The following is a 15,062-nucleotide window of genomic DNA, read 5'->3' as shown; positions in this document are numbered from 1 at the left end:
GAGATATCTGGATGCTAAATCTCAAATACTAGTTATTCGTACTTGGAAGGGAAACACCACCATCAACTTTTATTTGTAAAGACATATTTCAGGGTATCACGAATCAAAATTATTCTAAACGATTCGATTGTAATATTTTTTTGGCTTTGTCCAGTTTTCAAAATCTACAGTGGTTGCAAAAAAGTCGTGAACACACTCTTTTTTTTTTTTTTGCCTAATTTTTGTGTTTGACTTCATTTTTCGTTATGAAATTATCGCACTATCTTAAATATTGTTATTAATTTTACTGTATCAAACACAAAAATTAGGCAAAAAAAATAGTGTGTTCAGGACTTTTTGCCACCACTGTAACAGCAGATCAATAATTTTATAAAATGTTTAAGTTCAATAGTAACTTCTGGGTAGGCAGTTAAAATGTTTAATTCCAAAAGTGAAAGGTGACACCTGCGTAGGCAATTAAAAGTTTACTTGTGCAAATAAACAAACTGAGCATTGTGATTGGCTGTGGTCTGAGGCTGAAGGCCAATAAAATTTCAATGAGGCGTGGTGCCTCATATAGACTGAAAGTTGCCTGCTGTTATACTGTTTCCACAGTGCTGCTGGTTACAGTTACAAGATGGAGTTTACAGCTACAAGCAAAGGAGTACCGTGCTTGTTACTCGGAGGATTTAAGTATCGACGTTTTCGTGGGAACACAACTGCAATTTGTTGGAGGTAAGTATGTTTTATTAACAAACCAGATCGGAGTTTCATCGGGTTTATTTACTAGATTTATTCTAGTGATTTGGTAATTTTACGGATATGTTACTTCTTTGTTAGTAAGCAAGTAGTCCTTAGTGTTTAAATATCTAGTTTTCTGTGTTGTTTTTAAGAACATTTTTGAATTTGACTTACTTAAAAGTATGACAGACTGGGTATCTAAATCCATTAAATATTATAGATGACATTTACTGCAAGACACTAGTTTCAGTTAATCTGAAAATGGTATAATATGTCAGCTTTGTCTTGTTTTAAATGTAGTCAGTGTAATCACAGTTTAGTCTTTCACAGGTGCACCACGAAGTCATGTTGTGCAACAGTTAGAACAGATATCAATAAAAGTGAAGCCCTCGAAATTAAAGGAGATTATAATCATTCTCAAGATCCACAAAAACTTCAGAAGCATAGTCTAAACGAAGACAAAACCAATGGAACATGTTAGTGAGAGACCTAATAAATTATCACGCAGGAGCTTTCAAAGATGGACGATTCTGTACAATTTACCCATAAAGATACGAGGAGTTTCAGAGAAGCAATGTATAATTGTCGAAGTAAATTAGCCTCTACTCGACCCACGTGTACTTTTCAAGCTATCAAGCAGATGGCAGAGATGCAAGATGTTATTATGACGAAAGGAAAAAACGTCGTTTTCGTGGATGCTGAGTCTCAAATAGTGGTTCTTACTTGCCAGAGAAACATCTCGTAAGTTTTATTTGAACTACTAGTTTCACTACCATAAAAATATATTTTAATGCTATCTTTGTTTCTGCTTCATGTGTTAGCATTTAGTTAGACATTTAATTGGCTGCTCTAATCTTTTTTTTTATATAGGTTTCTATGTGAGACTGACGATGTGGATGTGTTTGTTGATGGTACCTTCACTTACACTCCCAGGCAATTTGTGCAATTGTACACGATTCATTCACGATTGAATGGTTTCTACTTACCAATATGCTTTGCGTTCTTGCCAAAGAAGGACCAGAAAACTTACAAGGCAATGTGGGAACTGATTAAATCACACTAGACAGCAGAATGGATCTCAAATCTATTTGGGTTGACGAAATTGCAGCTCACAAAGCTATCAAAGAAGTTTTCCCAGAATGTAATATTTTAGCCTTTGATTTCATTTGGGACAAACCTGGTGGAGGAAGATTCAAAGCAACAGTGTTTTGCATAAAGCATACATGGATCCTAAATCAGAGTTAGGTATTGTATGCTTTCCTTCGGTCTTTTCCTTGTTCCTATTAGTAAATAGTATTATAAAGTCTTATATAAAGTTTCACTCTTGCGCTTTTACTTACCCAAAACTAATAGTCTAAAATTAATTTTTCCAGCATATTCGAAATTTGTTGATTTCAGCTACAATGTTCACTAGTTTCGTTCTTAAGATTACAAAGCTGTTAAACATGTGTGAACTACTACATGTTTCACCGTTCATTTTATTTTGTTACACTACTGTATTATGGTATACTTTGCTAATATCTTCCATTTATTTAATCAATATAGTAATAAGTAAATAATAATAACGTTAATAATAAGTAAATATAATATTACTACTTTTGCAGGAAAATGGCTAAAGATGTTCTTTGGGCTTTCCTTTCTCTCAACGGAATGTTTCTCATGCTTTCTGTGATTTGATGGCAATTGCACCCGATGACTCAGAACACCTGTTCTCTGATTATGTACTAGAAAACTACGTCGAAGAGAGCAGCACGTGAGTATTCCGATAATGTTCTAGTAGTATTTCTTAACTTGTAAACTAATTGAAGTTTCAGTGTCCACTGGACGTGAGAGACGTTAATGAACAGTTTTGAAAGAGTACTTACCAATTGCTGGTAACACAGTGTGACCATCAAAATAGTAAAATTCTTGGAAAATTAACTTTTTGTTTGAGTATTAGTTAAAATAGAAATGGTTATTTAATTTTTCTTTTTATAGTATCAAAAATTGTTCGTCATTTATCTATGCTCTTCACTACTTGTTCTACTACTTACCTCGCATTTTTTTTTTCCTGATGAGCTAGTCTTGTTATTGTAAAGAAAAAGGGCTTTTACTCAAATAAAATAACAGTATTTTCTTATATCATTTTCAGGTTTCCACCTGCTATGTGCGCTTCTGAGCCTTCAATTAGGCCACGGACGACAAATGGTCCAGAGGCCTTTCACAGACACTTCAACGAAGAACTCTATGCAAGTTCTCCAGATATTCATCGGGTCGTGGAAGTTGTACTAGGAATCCAGACGGAGACGGATTTGAAATTTAATTCTGTAGCCAAAGGTGAACTGTGTCCTATAAGGAAAAAGCAAGTGTCTAGGCAAGAATTTGTTATCAAAAAGTTCGAGGAACTTAAGAGATGCACAACGGACATAAGCATGCAAAGAATCAAATTTTTAACTCCATTGGACATAGATTCCAAGGAAAGAAATTGTCAATGTAAAAGCTATTGTAAATTCTTATTGTAGAAGTAAGTGTATAAGAAAGTAAATTTTTGGCACATTGACTACGTTGTTTTGATCTGGGTAACACAAAAAAAGCTTTTCATTTTCATAATAGTAAACATCTCAGTTTGGCAACGTTGTAAAAAAAAAACTGTGCGCAAACTGGATTTTTCGACCTTGATCTGTATAACTGAAAAGTGGGCGCAACTGGATCTCAAGTGTGCGCAAGTCTGCTGCACCCTTTTCAACAACCCCATTTCTTTGAACTCTTTACGTACGTTCACAACACTCGACTGAGAGACACCAGTATATTCTGCCGTTAATTTCACTATGTCATTCACTAACACAGTAGGGTTGTTTTCCATCAGTTTATTGAACACGTTTAAAACAAATCGTTTTTCCCGCTCTTCAATGGTTTTCCTTTTGGAGTTTCGGAACTTGACACTAAACAGTAGCACTACATGTAGCCGCCATGTTTTCATTGTAAGGTGACTGTTGGGAGCGGGCTTTAAATAACTGTTGCAATCACTGCGTTTCTTAAGGACAGCCATTACACTTTTTTAAAAATGTTTTTTCTTTATTATGGTTGTTAATAGCAATTCAAAATATATTAAGTTTGTACCGAAACATATTATATAAATGTTTATTCTATACTACATTTACTATCTACCTCTCTCCCAAGTGTTTAATATTTGTTGTTATAGATACTTATCGGTTTGCATATTAGCAACACTGTGACGATTGTTTTTTTTTTCTCGATAACAGAAGGTAAAAATCACAGAATATGGCATATATTTTGTCATTAATTTGTAGTAGTACATTTTGCTCCGTGAATTAATATATATATTTTTTTCGTCTTGTCTAACAAATGGGTGAAGTTAATTATACGAAACAATGTGAAAAAATAGTTCTTCTCTTTAACCAATTACAGATAAGCAATTACGTCAATCACGGAACTATATTTATAACTCCAGTCAATTGCATTGCATTGTAGTACGCCATTTGTTTATCCCAGGTGTGTTTCTTACGATGAAAACAGAATAAATACTGTTGGGGATGGGCACGAGTCCAAGCTACGAGTTCTGAGCCGATTCGCTGTTCATGAACTGGAGTTTCGAGTCGAGTCGCATTTGATAAATGGGTTGCTCGTTCAGATCATTTTAACTCATTTTGAAATCATGGTCTGATTAGACTGCAAAGCGAAAGTCATGAGAAATGTAAGCAGTAATGTCGAATTCTTTTCGTGTTGGTCACCAGAGGGGACACTGGTCGCATCTAGTCTCGTCTCGATAACAAGACGATAAGGGATTTTTATAACGACCTTAGTTCGGCTTGGCTCAACTGAGCCGATATCTCGAGCCAGCTCGCTTGAAGTGAGGCATAGGCTCCGTTGGGATGAACCATTTCCTTCGTTCGGTTCAACTGAGCTCGTTCGGCTCGTTAGTACATGAGGTGTGAGCCACTCTTCTCGACCCGTTGATAGACCTAAGCCCGGGCCGAGCAGTTTTGAACGTGTTTTACCGGCGCCTTATAACTTTAACAGTTTTTGGCTCGAGCTGGAGTACTTCTTCCTCGGGAACTCAAACCCAGAACTTTCTGAACGATGTCCTTGCCTCCTAAGCTTCATGTCTAAAGAGGTCGGCAGACAACTAGTTTCTAGTATTGAGATACAAACCGCCTATCTTTCATATTTATACACGGCGTTGTAATAATAATAATATGTAATAATATCATTGATAATAATTATATTGTCTATGTAGGATACTTGAAGAGAGTACTTAAAACTACACACAGGATTTTGCTCGTTTTGGGTCGACGCGAGTCGAAGCTCGACCCTAATTTGAGTCGTGTTGGAAGGAATTTTTTGAGTTGAACTCAAAGATGTCTGTTTCGAGTCGAGCTCAAAGATGTTTATTTCTAGTCGAGTCGAGTTTCACAGAAAACTCTCTCGCATTTACTGGTGCCCATTCCTAAACACCGTTGACAAGTGATAAGAAAATATTCGAAATGGTGACTATTTTCTGCAATACAGTCTTTATTATTCAAATTACCGTCTATGAAGCAAGGACTGCGATCATACGTCGTAATCCATGGTCAGACTCTCGCTGTATATGTAACACTTGTAATGTGTATTGCAGAAAACGGGCACCATTTCGAACATTTGTTTCACTAAACAATGAAGATGTGTGAGAAGCAAGAAGACTCTCCTAAAACAAGCACCACGATGATAAGAGGCAAGAAGACTCGCCGTGAAACAAGCACCCTGATGGTGAGGGTCAATCACATTTGGGCGTAAGACGTTTAGGCGCGAGAAATTTGAGCGCAAGACCTTTTGGGCACGAGACGTTTGTACGCAAAATCCTTTATACAAATAGGTTTACCTACCTACATATACTGTATTTCATAACTATAATCCGGATGTTTAGGCACTAAAATATAGAATTAGGCTCTGGAAATTACGAAAAACTTCTACAATAATTTTACAAAAACTTAAAATAACATCTTAAACACAGCAAAGTTCCTGCACGTCATGCACAATTTAAATCTACCAATTTAAAAAAAAAAAAAAAAAAAAAAAAAAAGAAAGGAATTGCAGCAGCAGACTCTTGACTATCTGGATCGCTAGTATTCGATCTCCGGACTATGCGGCTTAGTTTTGGAAGAATATTTCTTTTTAATAAATTAAGACATTATGTAATAAGGACTTGTAATTTGTGTAAAGAAAAAAAAACGTTTTTTTCTTAATGTTGTTATTTTAAAGATGTAACTTAAAGTGTGTGCAATACTGCACATATTTTAATTTTTGAATTTTCTTTTTTAAAATAAATTATTAAAACGCATGGTACAAAACATAAGAAATGTTTATTAAGTACTGGTCTGTACCAAATGGTCAGAAAAAATGAATAAGAGCTGTCTTTGGAATAAAAATGGCGTTTTTAATGCTATAGGTGGGTGGTTCAGGAAGTGAGTATTTATTGAATGCTTTTTTGTTATTTGATCTGCCCATTAGGCCGAATAGTTGAGACTCTATTTTATTAACAGAAAGTTGTTTCAGATTTCATTAAAAAAATAGGTACTAACTATACATTGAAATTGGAGGAGCGGTCCAAATAAAATTTACTGTAGGCAGCATGTGACACCCAAAAATAAACTTCTGTCCTTCATAATATATCCAACATAAAAAAAAGCTATTGGTCGACTTGGCGGTTTATTGATGCTCTTCGGAGGACAGAAAAACAAAGCAGAACTTAGTGTACTATGCAATGCTTCTAGAAGAAGACCCTCCCAAGGAAAGAAGAAAATATATTCGGGCAGATGAAAGAATTCTCACTATTGTACAGAAGTTTGAAACTGTTGATATTATAGAATACTTGCTGGGTTGTTTCGCCCATAATTCCGTCATGTAATGATAATGTCATGGTAAATGTAACATTTTTCTTTCTGCATTATACAAAATTTTACTAGAACTAAATTACGCCTAAGCATTTAATGCAATTGAGACTTTCAGTGACTGTTTACCATAGGGCATACCATAACGTAACGAAAATTTAGTTTGTGAAGATTTTTAGAGAAATTTTTGGGGTAAAATTTCATCTTTCTGAATTTTTTAAGTTGTGCAGTTATTTTCTATGACAGAGTATTTGTGATATTAGTGCATATTTTCTAGGTTTTTATTGCGAAAACATTCGGTTTTTCGTTATGAAATACATAATAGACCATTTAAGTAGATTAATAACCTATTTAGATACATGGCTTTGCTCCCAAACGTCTCGCGCCAAACAGGCTTGCGCCCAAACGTCCTGCTCCGGGTGGCGAAAGGCAAAGGGACACACATTAAAAAAGCATTCCGAAGGGAACAAATTATTACTGCGTCCATGTCGTTGTCCCTGGGAAACGCTAAAACTACATTTTAATACATTGATAAAAATAAACCATGAATGTTTCCAACTGCTATCCATTTCACCTACAGTGACGACAGAAATTACACCAAAAATAATGTATTACGTTCTGGAGAATCAAGTGTTTTTGCTAAAAACACCGGTTTCTCATTACAGATTTTAGAATAACTGCATTTCTAATCTCCTGAGATGGTAGCGGGGAGATTAACTATGGTGCCGTTTAATAGCATTTGCGAAGATATCAAAACAGTCTACTTTAATTTTCCTAATCTGATGTGTTTCAACTGTTTGTAACTCATTTTGATTTTGAAGACCGTTTGTAACTCGCCGATTACAGTACCATCTATCAGGCAACGAAAAGACGTTCAATACAAAAGTTACGTATTTTTTTTTCACGGAGAATCAGAATATGCAATAAAAAATGGGGGTTCCTTTTTAAGATTTCAAAGCTGACCCGCCTCCCGTCCCCGGGGGTGGGTGCAGGGAGTCGAGTATGGTATTGGATGTCCCCCTTTCAGACGAACAACTTTTGTTACAAATTTTTTAAAATCCTATTTGTAGTTTTCCAGATATTCCTAGAAACAGTTTTAAATGCCTCATTTTTCGTGTGCTTGTAAGCTATTTTGATTTTTGTCGATTAGAGCGCCATCTATCACGCAACGAAAAAGATGTTCTATACAAAAGTTACGTATTTTTTCACGAAGAATCAGAATATGCAATAAAAAATGGGAGTTCCTATTTAAGATTTCAAGTTCACCCCCTCCCGTCCCCGGGGGGTGGGGGAAAGGGGTCGAGTGTGGTATCATTGTATGTCCCCTTTTGAGGTGAACAATTTTTTCACGGGACAATAGAAACATCAACTACAGTTTAGCAACAAGACTCGTTCCAAAACCCGGTTAACTGGTTTCGGTTGCTTTTAAAGTTGAAACAGAATGTTTCGATTTATTTCAAAAACCGAGCTGAAATTTGGTTCAGTCTTGTTTGAAAACAGGCACTATATTGTCAATTTTCAGATTATTCATACATATTTTAGAAAAGTTTCGGACAATATGTATTACTTCCGTTTTAGATTAAGGTATTATGAATCTGCTGTTTCACTTTTCAATGAAATTACGATTCTTCATGTTTTTTCTCTATATACTTTTGTGAGATCACGTTAATGAGCAATAGAAAATATAACTGTTTTTCAGTTCGGTTTTGTTTCGGTTAACCGTTTGAAAATGAAATAATTAGAATTCTTTGCGTTTAATGTCCCTCAATCATGCCTGTTAGATCAAGGGAGACTATGATAAAAGCAATTGACTTAGGATGGACGAATTGGTGGAATGAGAAAGCGGGAATAAACGAATGGGAAAGTGTCCCGAGAAAACCTACGAACACGATGTGGACAACCTCAAGCTTACTTGCCTTGGGAACGAACCAGGTACCCAGCCAATCAGATAGTTCAGTGGTCGGGGTTCAGAGCTCGATCCCGGTGGGAGATCCTTTGAAATATTAAATGTCATCGATGTATCTGTGTTCGTTTTCCTGTCATTCAAGGTTACTGGAAGTAACTGTGAAACGAAAATAAGCAAGTAGAAAATAGAGATAAGTTACGGAGATACGTTAGGTGAATCAGAAGAACGTAAAAAAGTGGTCTGAGGCACCAGGTTCCAGTTAAGGATTCGAAAGACTCTGTCCTTGTGTGTTTGTATGGTTTTGTTCGTTTTGTAATTTGAATTGGAATTTTTTTGGACTACAGTATTTTACCATGACCGAAATCAGTGTTTCATCTTAATTAAAACATTCGAATCGTAAACGTGTGCAATTTGCTACATACACGGATGCTTTCTCCTCTTACTTGACAGAGCCGTCTTAGTGTAGTGGCGTGAGTATTCGTTTCGTAATTTAGGGGTCCTGGGTTCGAATCTCACTGAGGTAATTAAGGAAATTTTTATCATTTACAATATTGATACTTCTCATGTAAAATAACATGAAAAATATTCAATTTCTCTCGGTCTTAGAGTTGAAACGACTCGTACTGTCTGAGAACGTACCGTGTTTAGCAAACAATTCATGAATACAAAAACCTCATTCTTAGGGCCTAGTATGAGTAATAAATGTACCTGATCAAAAGTGAACATTATTGTTTCGTAGAAATTGTGGAATTGTTCGTACTTCTTCCATTACTACTATAGAAATAATATTTTCGTTCGCCATTTCCAACATGTTTAATATATCCGTTCAACCAAAATGTGTAAATAGGAACTACTCTTTTTTATATTCGTATGTATATTTTGTTGAAATATCAATATAATCCATATAATCCATTTTGTTGAAATATCAATATAATCCATATTCTTGTACCCAAAGAAAGGGCATTACTATGTATCGTGATGAAGACAAATCCTACTTAGCTTCTGTTACGGCATCCGAAGTTTTGATCTTCATATTGTCCAGGAGGTGACACATTTTTCCCCTCTTCTAGACACTAATTCCTCCAAAGTATCACTTAAAAGGCAATTCAACCATAGGCAGTGTAAAACACCTTTTTCCGTATCAACTACAGTATGCTTATTTGCATTTACTTCAGTTTAATTTCACCCATCCAAGTGTCGCTGATTATTCTACAGATTTTAAACCGAGAAGTCATATAAGTATTGGTTTTGAACTAAAAGTAAACAAACATGCAATATTGGCAGTAAACACAAATTTTAATATCAAACCATTACGTTTACAATTTACATGTGTAAAAAGTATTACATTTTTAATTATTTCATATGTTTATGTTAAAAAATAAATAAATGACCGAGTTTCGAACTCTCCATCTTCAAGATTCGTAAGTTCTTTACGAAGACTGAGCGGCTTAACACGTTTGTCTACTGGCGGCACATGTACAGCTTGTAGCTATTGTCTATATAAAGAACGATGGAAAATGCAACTCCTCTGTATAAATCTGCGGAAATTGTCATGAATCTAGGCTTACTTTTGTGGGCTGTCTCTGAACTAGTTTCAAACTTTATGTGAACAGGTGTGTACAACTGAAACAGCCCAAAAATGTCCTCAGTCTTGTTGGAATAGGACGTAATATTGAGGTTTCAAATCTTCAGTAATAATAATAATAATATAGAAGACAAATTCCGTAAGAGAACAGATTGTATTGAAATCTGTAAAATCACTCCTAACAGGCAAAAGTTACAAAATAGTCGTGATTGGAGAGAGGTGTCCGGACAACCAGGACATAACCCCTGCGTACATCCCTGCAACTAGCTAAATGTTAAAAGAAGGTTTCCAGTGAACTTTCATGTATAAAGTAGAGCTACTGAACTCACAAGGGCTCTACTAAAATTGTTTTAATTTTTACGTTCCATGGTTATGCCTGCCGGCTAAGCTAAAGGAGGCGTCGATGATGAGAATGAAGAAAGTGGGAGAAAACAACCCCGAGAAAACCTACACACACGGCGTTTGTCCAACTCAATGTACACTGGGCGAAAGCGGGGATACATTTAGGGTCACAAGCTCCAGAACTGATCGGGCTACGACTGAAACAACCACAACCGCTTAACCTTTTTAGAGTAGGATCAACGATTCAATTCACAAAACTCCAGTAATAATAATAATAATAATAATAATAATAATAATAATAATAATAATAATAATAATAATAATGGTATTAAAGTTGTTCTAAAATTAGGCAAAGAAAAGTCGGGATTTCGGGGAGGGTGTCCGGACCTCGAGGACACACCTCAGCAACTACCCAAATATTAAACGAAAGCATTCCGTTAAAGTTTCATGTAGAAAGTATTCTAATGTACTTTTTAACGAAAATAACTGAATATTACTGGAAAGTAAGGCACATAATAAACCAACTTTCAGGATATGCAAAAGTAATTAAAAAAGATTTACTACAAAAATATCTACACAGACCATAATTCAATTAGCTCAGAAATACAAAGTAACAAAATAGCGTACTAGATTCAGTATACAGAGTAATTGTTAATTAAAGAATGCTAATACACTATTTCGGGAATCAAGGTAAGACTAGGAGTGTTTACAATTCTTTTGTTTCATCTCCAAAGCGAGACGATAATTTCAGTTATAGTTGTCCCGTCTCAAATTAAAATGTTAATTCTCGTCTCTATTTCGTCTATTTTATTTTAGTAACGAGATGAAAAATTACTCTTCTCGTAGACAACATTAAACTAAACCGTAATATTCTTGCCAGATATCACATTTCTGCTTGTAATGATATGACTTGAGCGACGATAAGCTCCTAACTTCTTATTCTACGAGATTATTATTATAATATTATTATTACTATTATTATTCCTGAAGATTTGATAGATCAAACATTGAAGGAGCCAAGTACTCAAATATCAGAAGATAATAAAACGTGTGTCATCGCCGATAAATCGTCACCAAAAATTCTGAAAAAGAAAAATATACTCACCCGCCGTGCATCCGATCCGATGACCTCCAGATTACTGGCCGAGCGCCTTGACCACTGAACCACGAGCACTACGCGATAAATGATTCGTCTTTAGTGTGTTTACGTTGGGTTTTTGCCTCCGCTTGCAAAGTTGTACGTTATTTTCCTTCGTTTCAACAAGTCTTTTGTATTTCTTTTATGATATAAATCAATAATATTCGGCAAAGTTTATAATAACTTTCTTAAACCTTCGGTTCACAGGTTTGTTTCTTCTCCACACGAAACTACAGATATGACAGATTTAATTTTCATACTCTGCATTTGGTTTCAAAACAGTCGCCATTACCTGATCAAGGACTTATGTCCGCCACTACACATGTAATATGGTCTCGAGAATGATTAATAAATCTAATCTAATCTAAACCCATAACTCTTAAATGTTTTAAAGTTTCTTATTAGCATTATTCCCAAACTGATTTGGTTTTACATTATAAATAGGGTTGTCTACAGCAGCTGAAGGAAGTGTGGACACAGTGGAAGGGAGCGTGGAGTCGACTGATTTCAGAAATGATCTTATTCCTGTTGAATTTGTGAAACTTGAAACAGAAGATTCGCCAAGTAAGTGTAAATTCTTATTGGATATACCTATTATGCAACTGTTACTAAGAACTGTAATTATACGTTTAATTTTAGTTCCTCACATTACTTGTTTCTAGACTTTTCGTAGGTCTTATATTTATCAACACAAGCAATAATAAATTCTGTTAAAGACAGTAAAGAATTACGCGAAACTTACATGTGCGTGTGAGATATGCATAGTCAACATTAAAGTGGCCGTTCCTCGAGAAGATATAAACAGAATTAAATGATTCTTTTTCGTTTGTGTAGGAAAAGCACTATTGTTTCGTATTGCTATTATCAAAGTAATATTTATAAGTTATTAATGTACCTTTTCTATCACTATTCGTACCTGTACAATACTCCATATTGATATTTCATATCCAGCCAGTAAATCCACGATTCTCTAAAGAATCCAGTCTTTCAACGAATACAAAGCTACAGATTCTGCAGTTCAAATACGCACTCAATTCCTAGTCAATTACAGTAGAAAACTTCTGAATGAACTACGTTTAAATTACAAATAAACACAAAAATACACACTTTTACTTCTCTAAATTTTATTTAAGATTCGTTTAAAAAATACCAGAGGGTGAAACCTGACGAATTGATGTAGAGGGTAAAACCTGAGGAATTGAGTTCGTTGGTGTAGGTGACATCCAAACCTAAAGTGCTACAAATGAACCACTTCAAGTTTTAACTTCAATCACTAGACCAAAAATGGTAATAGAGAGAGAGAGAAGCGGATTAAGCGTCCCAACATTACATTTCATCTCCATCCTTAACTCTACCAGAACTCTCATCTGGCTAAGGGGTTAGCAGCAGATCCTTTGACGTGGGAGACCTGGGTTTGATTCTGTTGGGAGCTCATGTAGTTCGGATCCCACGTCAGTGTCTCATGTAGCCTCGCTTCTGAAACAGACACTAAACACAAAACAGAATCAGATCAAATTAACATTGTCTCAACCGAGAATAATTGAAATCCATTGGAACATCCGGTTTCAATATTAAACTTTATGGAGCAAAAACGATAAGTCGTAGCGAGATTTTTTTTATATAGGTTTATCGTTCCAACAGTAAGCACCATCTTCTCTCTTAACTCTCTGTTCAAGTTGGAAGTGGCAGAAATTAACCACTTCTGGTTTTAACTGTGATCACTATAGAGTAAAACGGGTAATAGATAGCTACAAGCAGTTTTATAGGATGAAGTGCTCCAAAGATACATTCCGTCTCCACTCTCTCTCTTTCTGTACTAAAACCAGAAGCTGCAGGAACCCATCATTTCGGGTTTCAATATTAATTGATAACTTATCACGCCATACAAACAAACTCCTTAATTAAGTGAACACGTGATGCTGCTGATTGTTTATGTGATTTCGAAGAAATAGTCTTTCTGTCAGTTCAGTTGGCTTAGGCAGTCAGCTGGGTAAAAGAAAGTTACTTACACATCAGTAATTTGTATTATTTAGAACACCTTTCAAGTGAGGGGCACTTTTAATAATCAAAATGTTCTACGGACCACAACACTTTTGTCTGTCTCTTTTGAAAGGCACTTTATTATTATTATAGTGTGTGCTCAAATATAAAAAATCCTCGTCGTCGAGGTTGAGGGTTGACGTCAAGTGATTAGTTGCTTGTAAACGCAATCCCAAAATGAAACATGGATCGAGAACAGCGAACCGAAAAACCGACCTAGGTAACTGGGTAAAAGGCTTACAAGTAGAAGATAAGGTATGCTCAAAAGAAAAGGTGGTCACGCTTACATTGAGGAATAGGTCATTACGGGATATGTGAAGTAAGTTAATGTATAACGTGTCACCTGCAGATAATTGTCATCGATATTGATGCACTGAAAGGAGTGGATGACTTTAGTGGAGAAACTTCTGGATTCCTTTCATGGTGTTTCTACATTCCTTGTCAGAGGTAAATATTTCATTGTTTTGAGACTTTTTAAAGAGAGTAATGCTCATCCTGCATCCCACGTTAAATTTCTTAAGCATGCACTGCTTCTGCACCGAGAAATTGATAACATCTTGTTGCACCGATTTGGAGAAGTTGATAATGTACCCAATCCCGCTAAACGACTTTTTTCAGTGAGGAAACAACAAACTTTGTCAGTCACTGCAAGTAAAACCTGGGGATTACACCCCGACATCTATCGACAAGCATTTCCCTACTTCGATTATGTAACACCGCTACAGTTAAATTTCTTTTCACTTAGGTAATTCTTTAGTTATTATTATTGTTAGTATTAATAATATTAAAAGCTTTCCAGCATATATTAATATCAATATATTTCAGTTACTTAATTAATTCATTTTGCCAAATGGCCTAAGCTTTGAAACGATATCTCCGATCAGTTTAATAAACATGATTCTTTAACTCGTCTCTTAATGTTCTGTATCTATTAAGGGTTTCTTAGCAGACTGCATATAGCAAAGTCCTATTTCCCCTAAAATATATCTTATAGTAAGCTTACTTTATTTCTTATAGCTATAGCTAGAGCTCTCTATATTTCAACTAGTATATATATCTATTCTTTGCTTACTCATTTACTTATTTATTTACCTAGCTTCTTTTATCCTTATTAACATTAATAAAATATAATCATAAGTTTAATAATATAATAATAATAATAATTAATAATTAATAATTGTCACTTCCTGTTATAATAAAATTCTTCAAGATTAATCAAAATCTTGACTGTCATATCCGTAATAAAATATCTATTAATCTATTTTTCTATTAAATTAGCTATCTATTTTTCTATTATCTTCATCTATTTTCCTCCTCTCTTTCTCTTTCCAGATCTTTCCATCTCTCCTCTTTCTCATTTTCTCATTCCTTAGTTAAATGCTTGTGATTAGTCTTTTCTTTCTACCTTTCCTTATCCTAGAACTTAACTATTCTAACTTGAAACGCTAGATAGCAAGCCCTATT

At 35.1% G+C, this 15,062-nt stretch overlaps 1 protein-coding gene across 12 annotated transcripts in view; it reads left to right on the top strand.

Annotated features, from left to right (window-relative positions):
• LOC145691005 (uncharacterized) overlaps positions 1–15,062 on the top strand; it is a 318,751-nt gene that overhangs the window by 205,596 nt on the left and 98,093 nt on the right. For 9 of the 12 annotated variants that reach the window (XR_014132318.1, XR_014132319.1, XM_081766498.1 and 6 more), the window contains one exon: positions 12,003–12,122. The exons of 1 other annotated variant lie outside the window; for it this stretch is intronic. Coding sequence is in view for 7 of the 11 variants with exons in the window: in XM_081766498.1 (XP_081622624.1) it covers positions 12,003–12,122 (120 nt within the window). In the remaining 4 variants the exon portion in view is untranslated. Of the gene's footprint in view, positions 1–1,040; positions 1,462–1,590; positions 1,966–2,324; positions 2,474–2,851; positions 3,275–12,002; positions 12,123–15,062 lie in introns of those variants that run through there. 2 more of the 12 variants (XR_014132320.1, XR_014132321.1) reach the window with 2 other exon arrangements.

This window comes from Thermobia domestica, chromosome 7 (genome assembly GCF_964235325.1).
Source record: "Thermobia domestica chromosome 7, izTheDome1.hap1.1, whole genome shotgun sequence".
Taxonomy (NCBI): Eukaryota; Metazoa; Arthropoda; class Insecta; order Zygentoma; family Lepismatidae; genus Thermobia; species Thermobia domestica.
The sequence above is the reverse complement of the archived record's forward strand: the minus strand, read 5'-3'. Positions and strand labels throughout refer to the sequence as shown.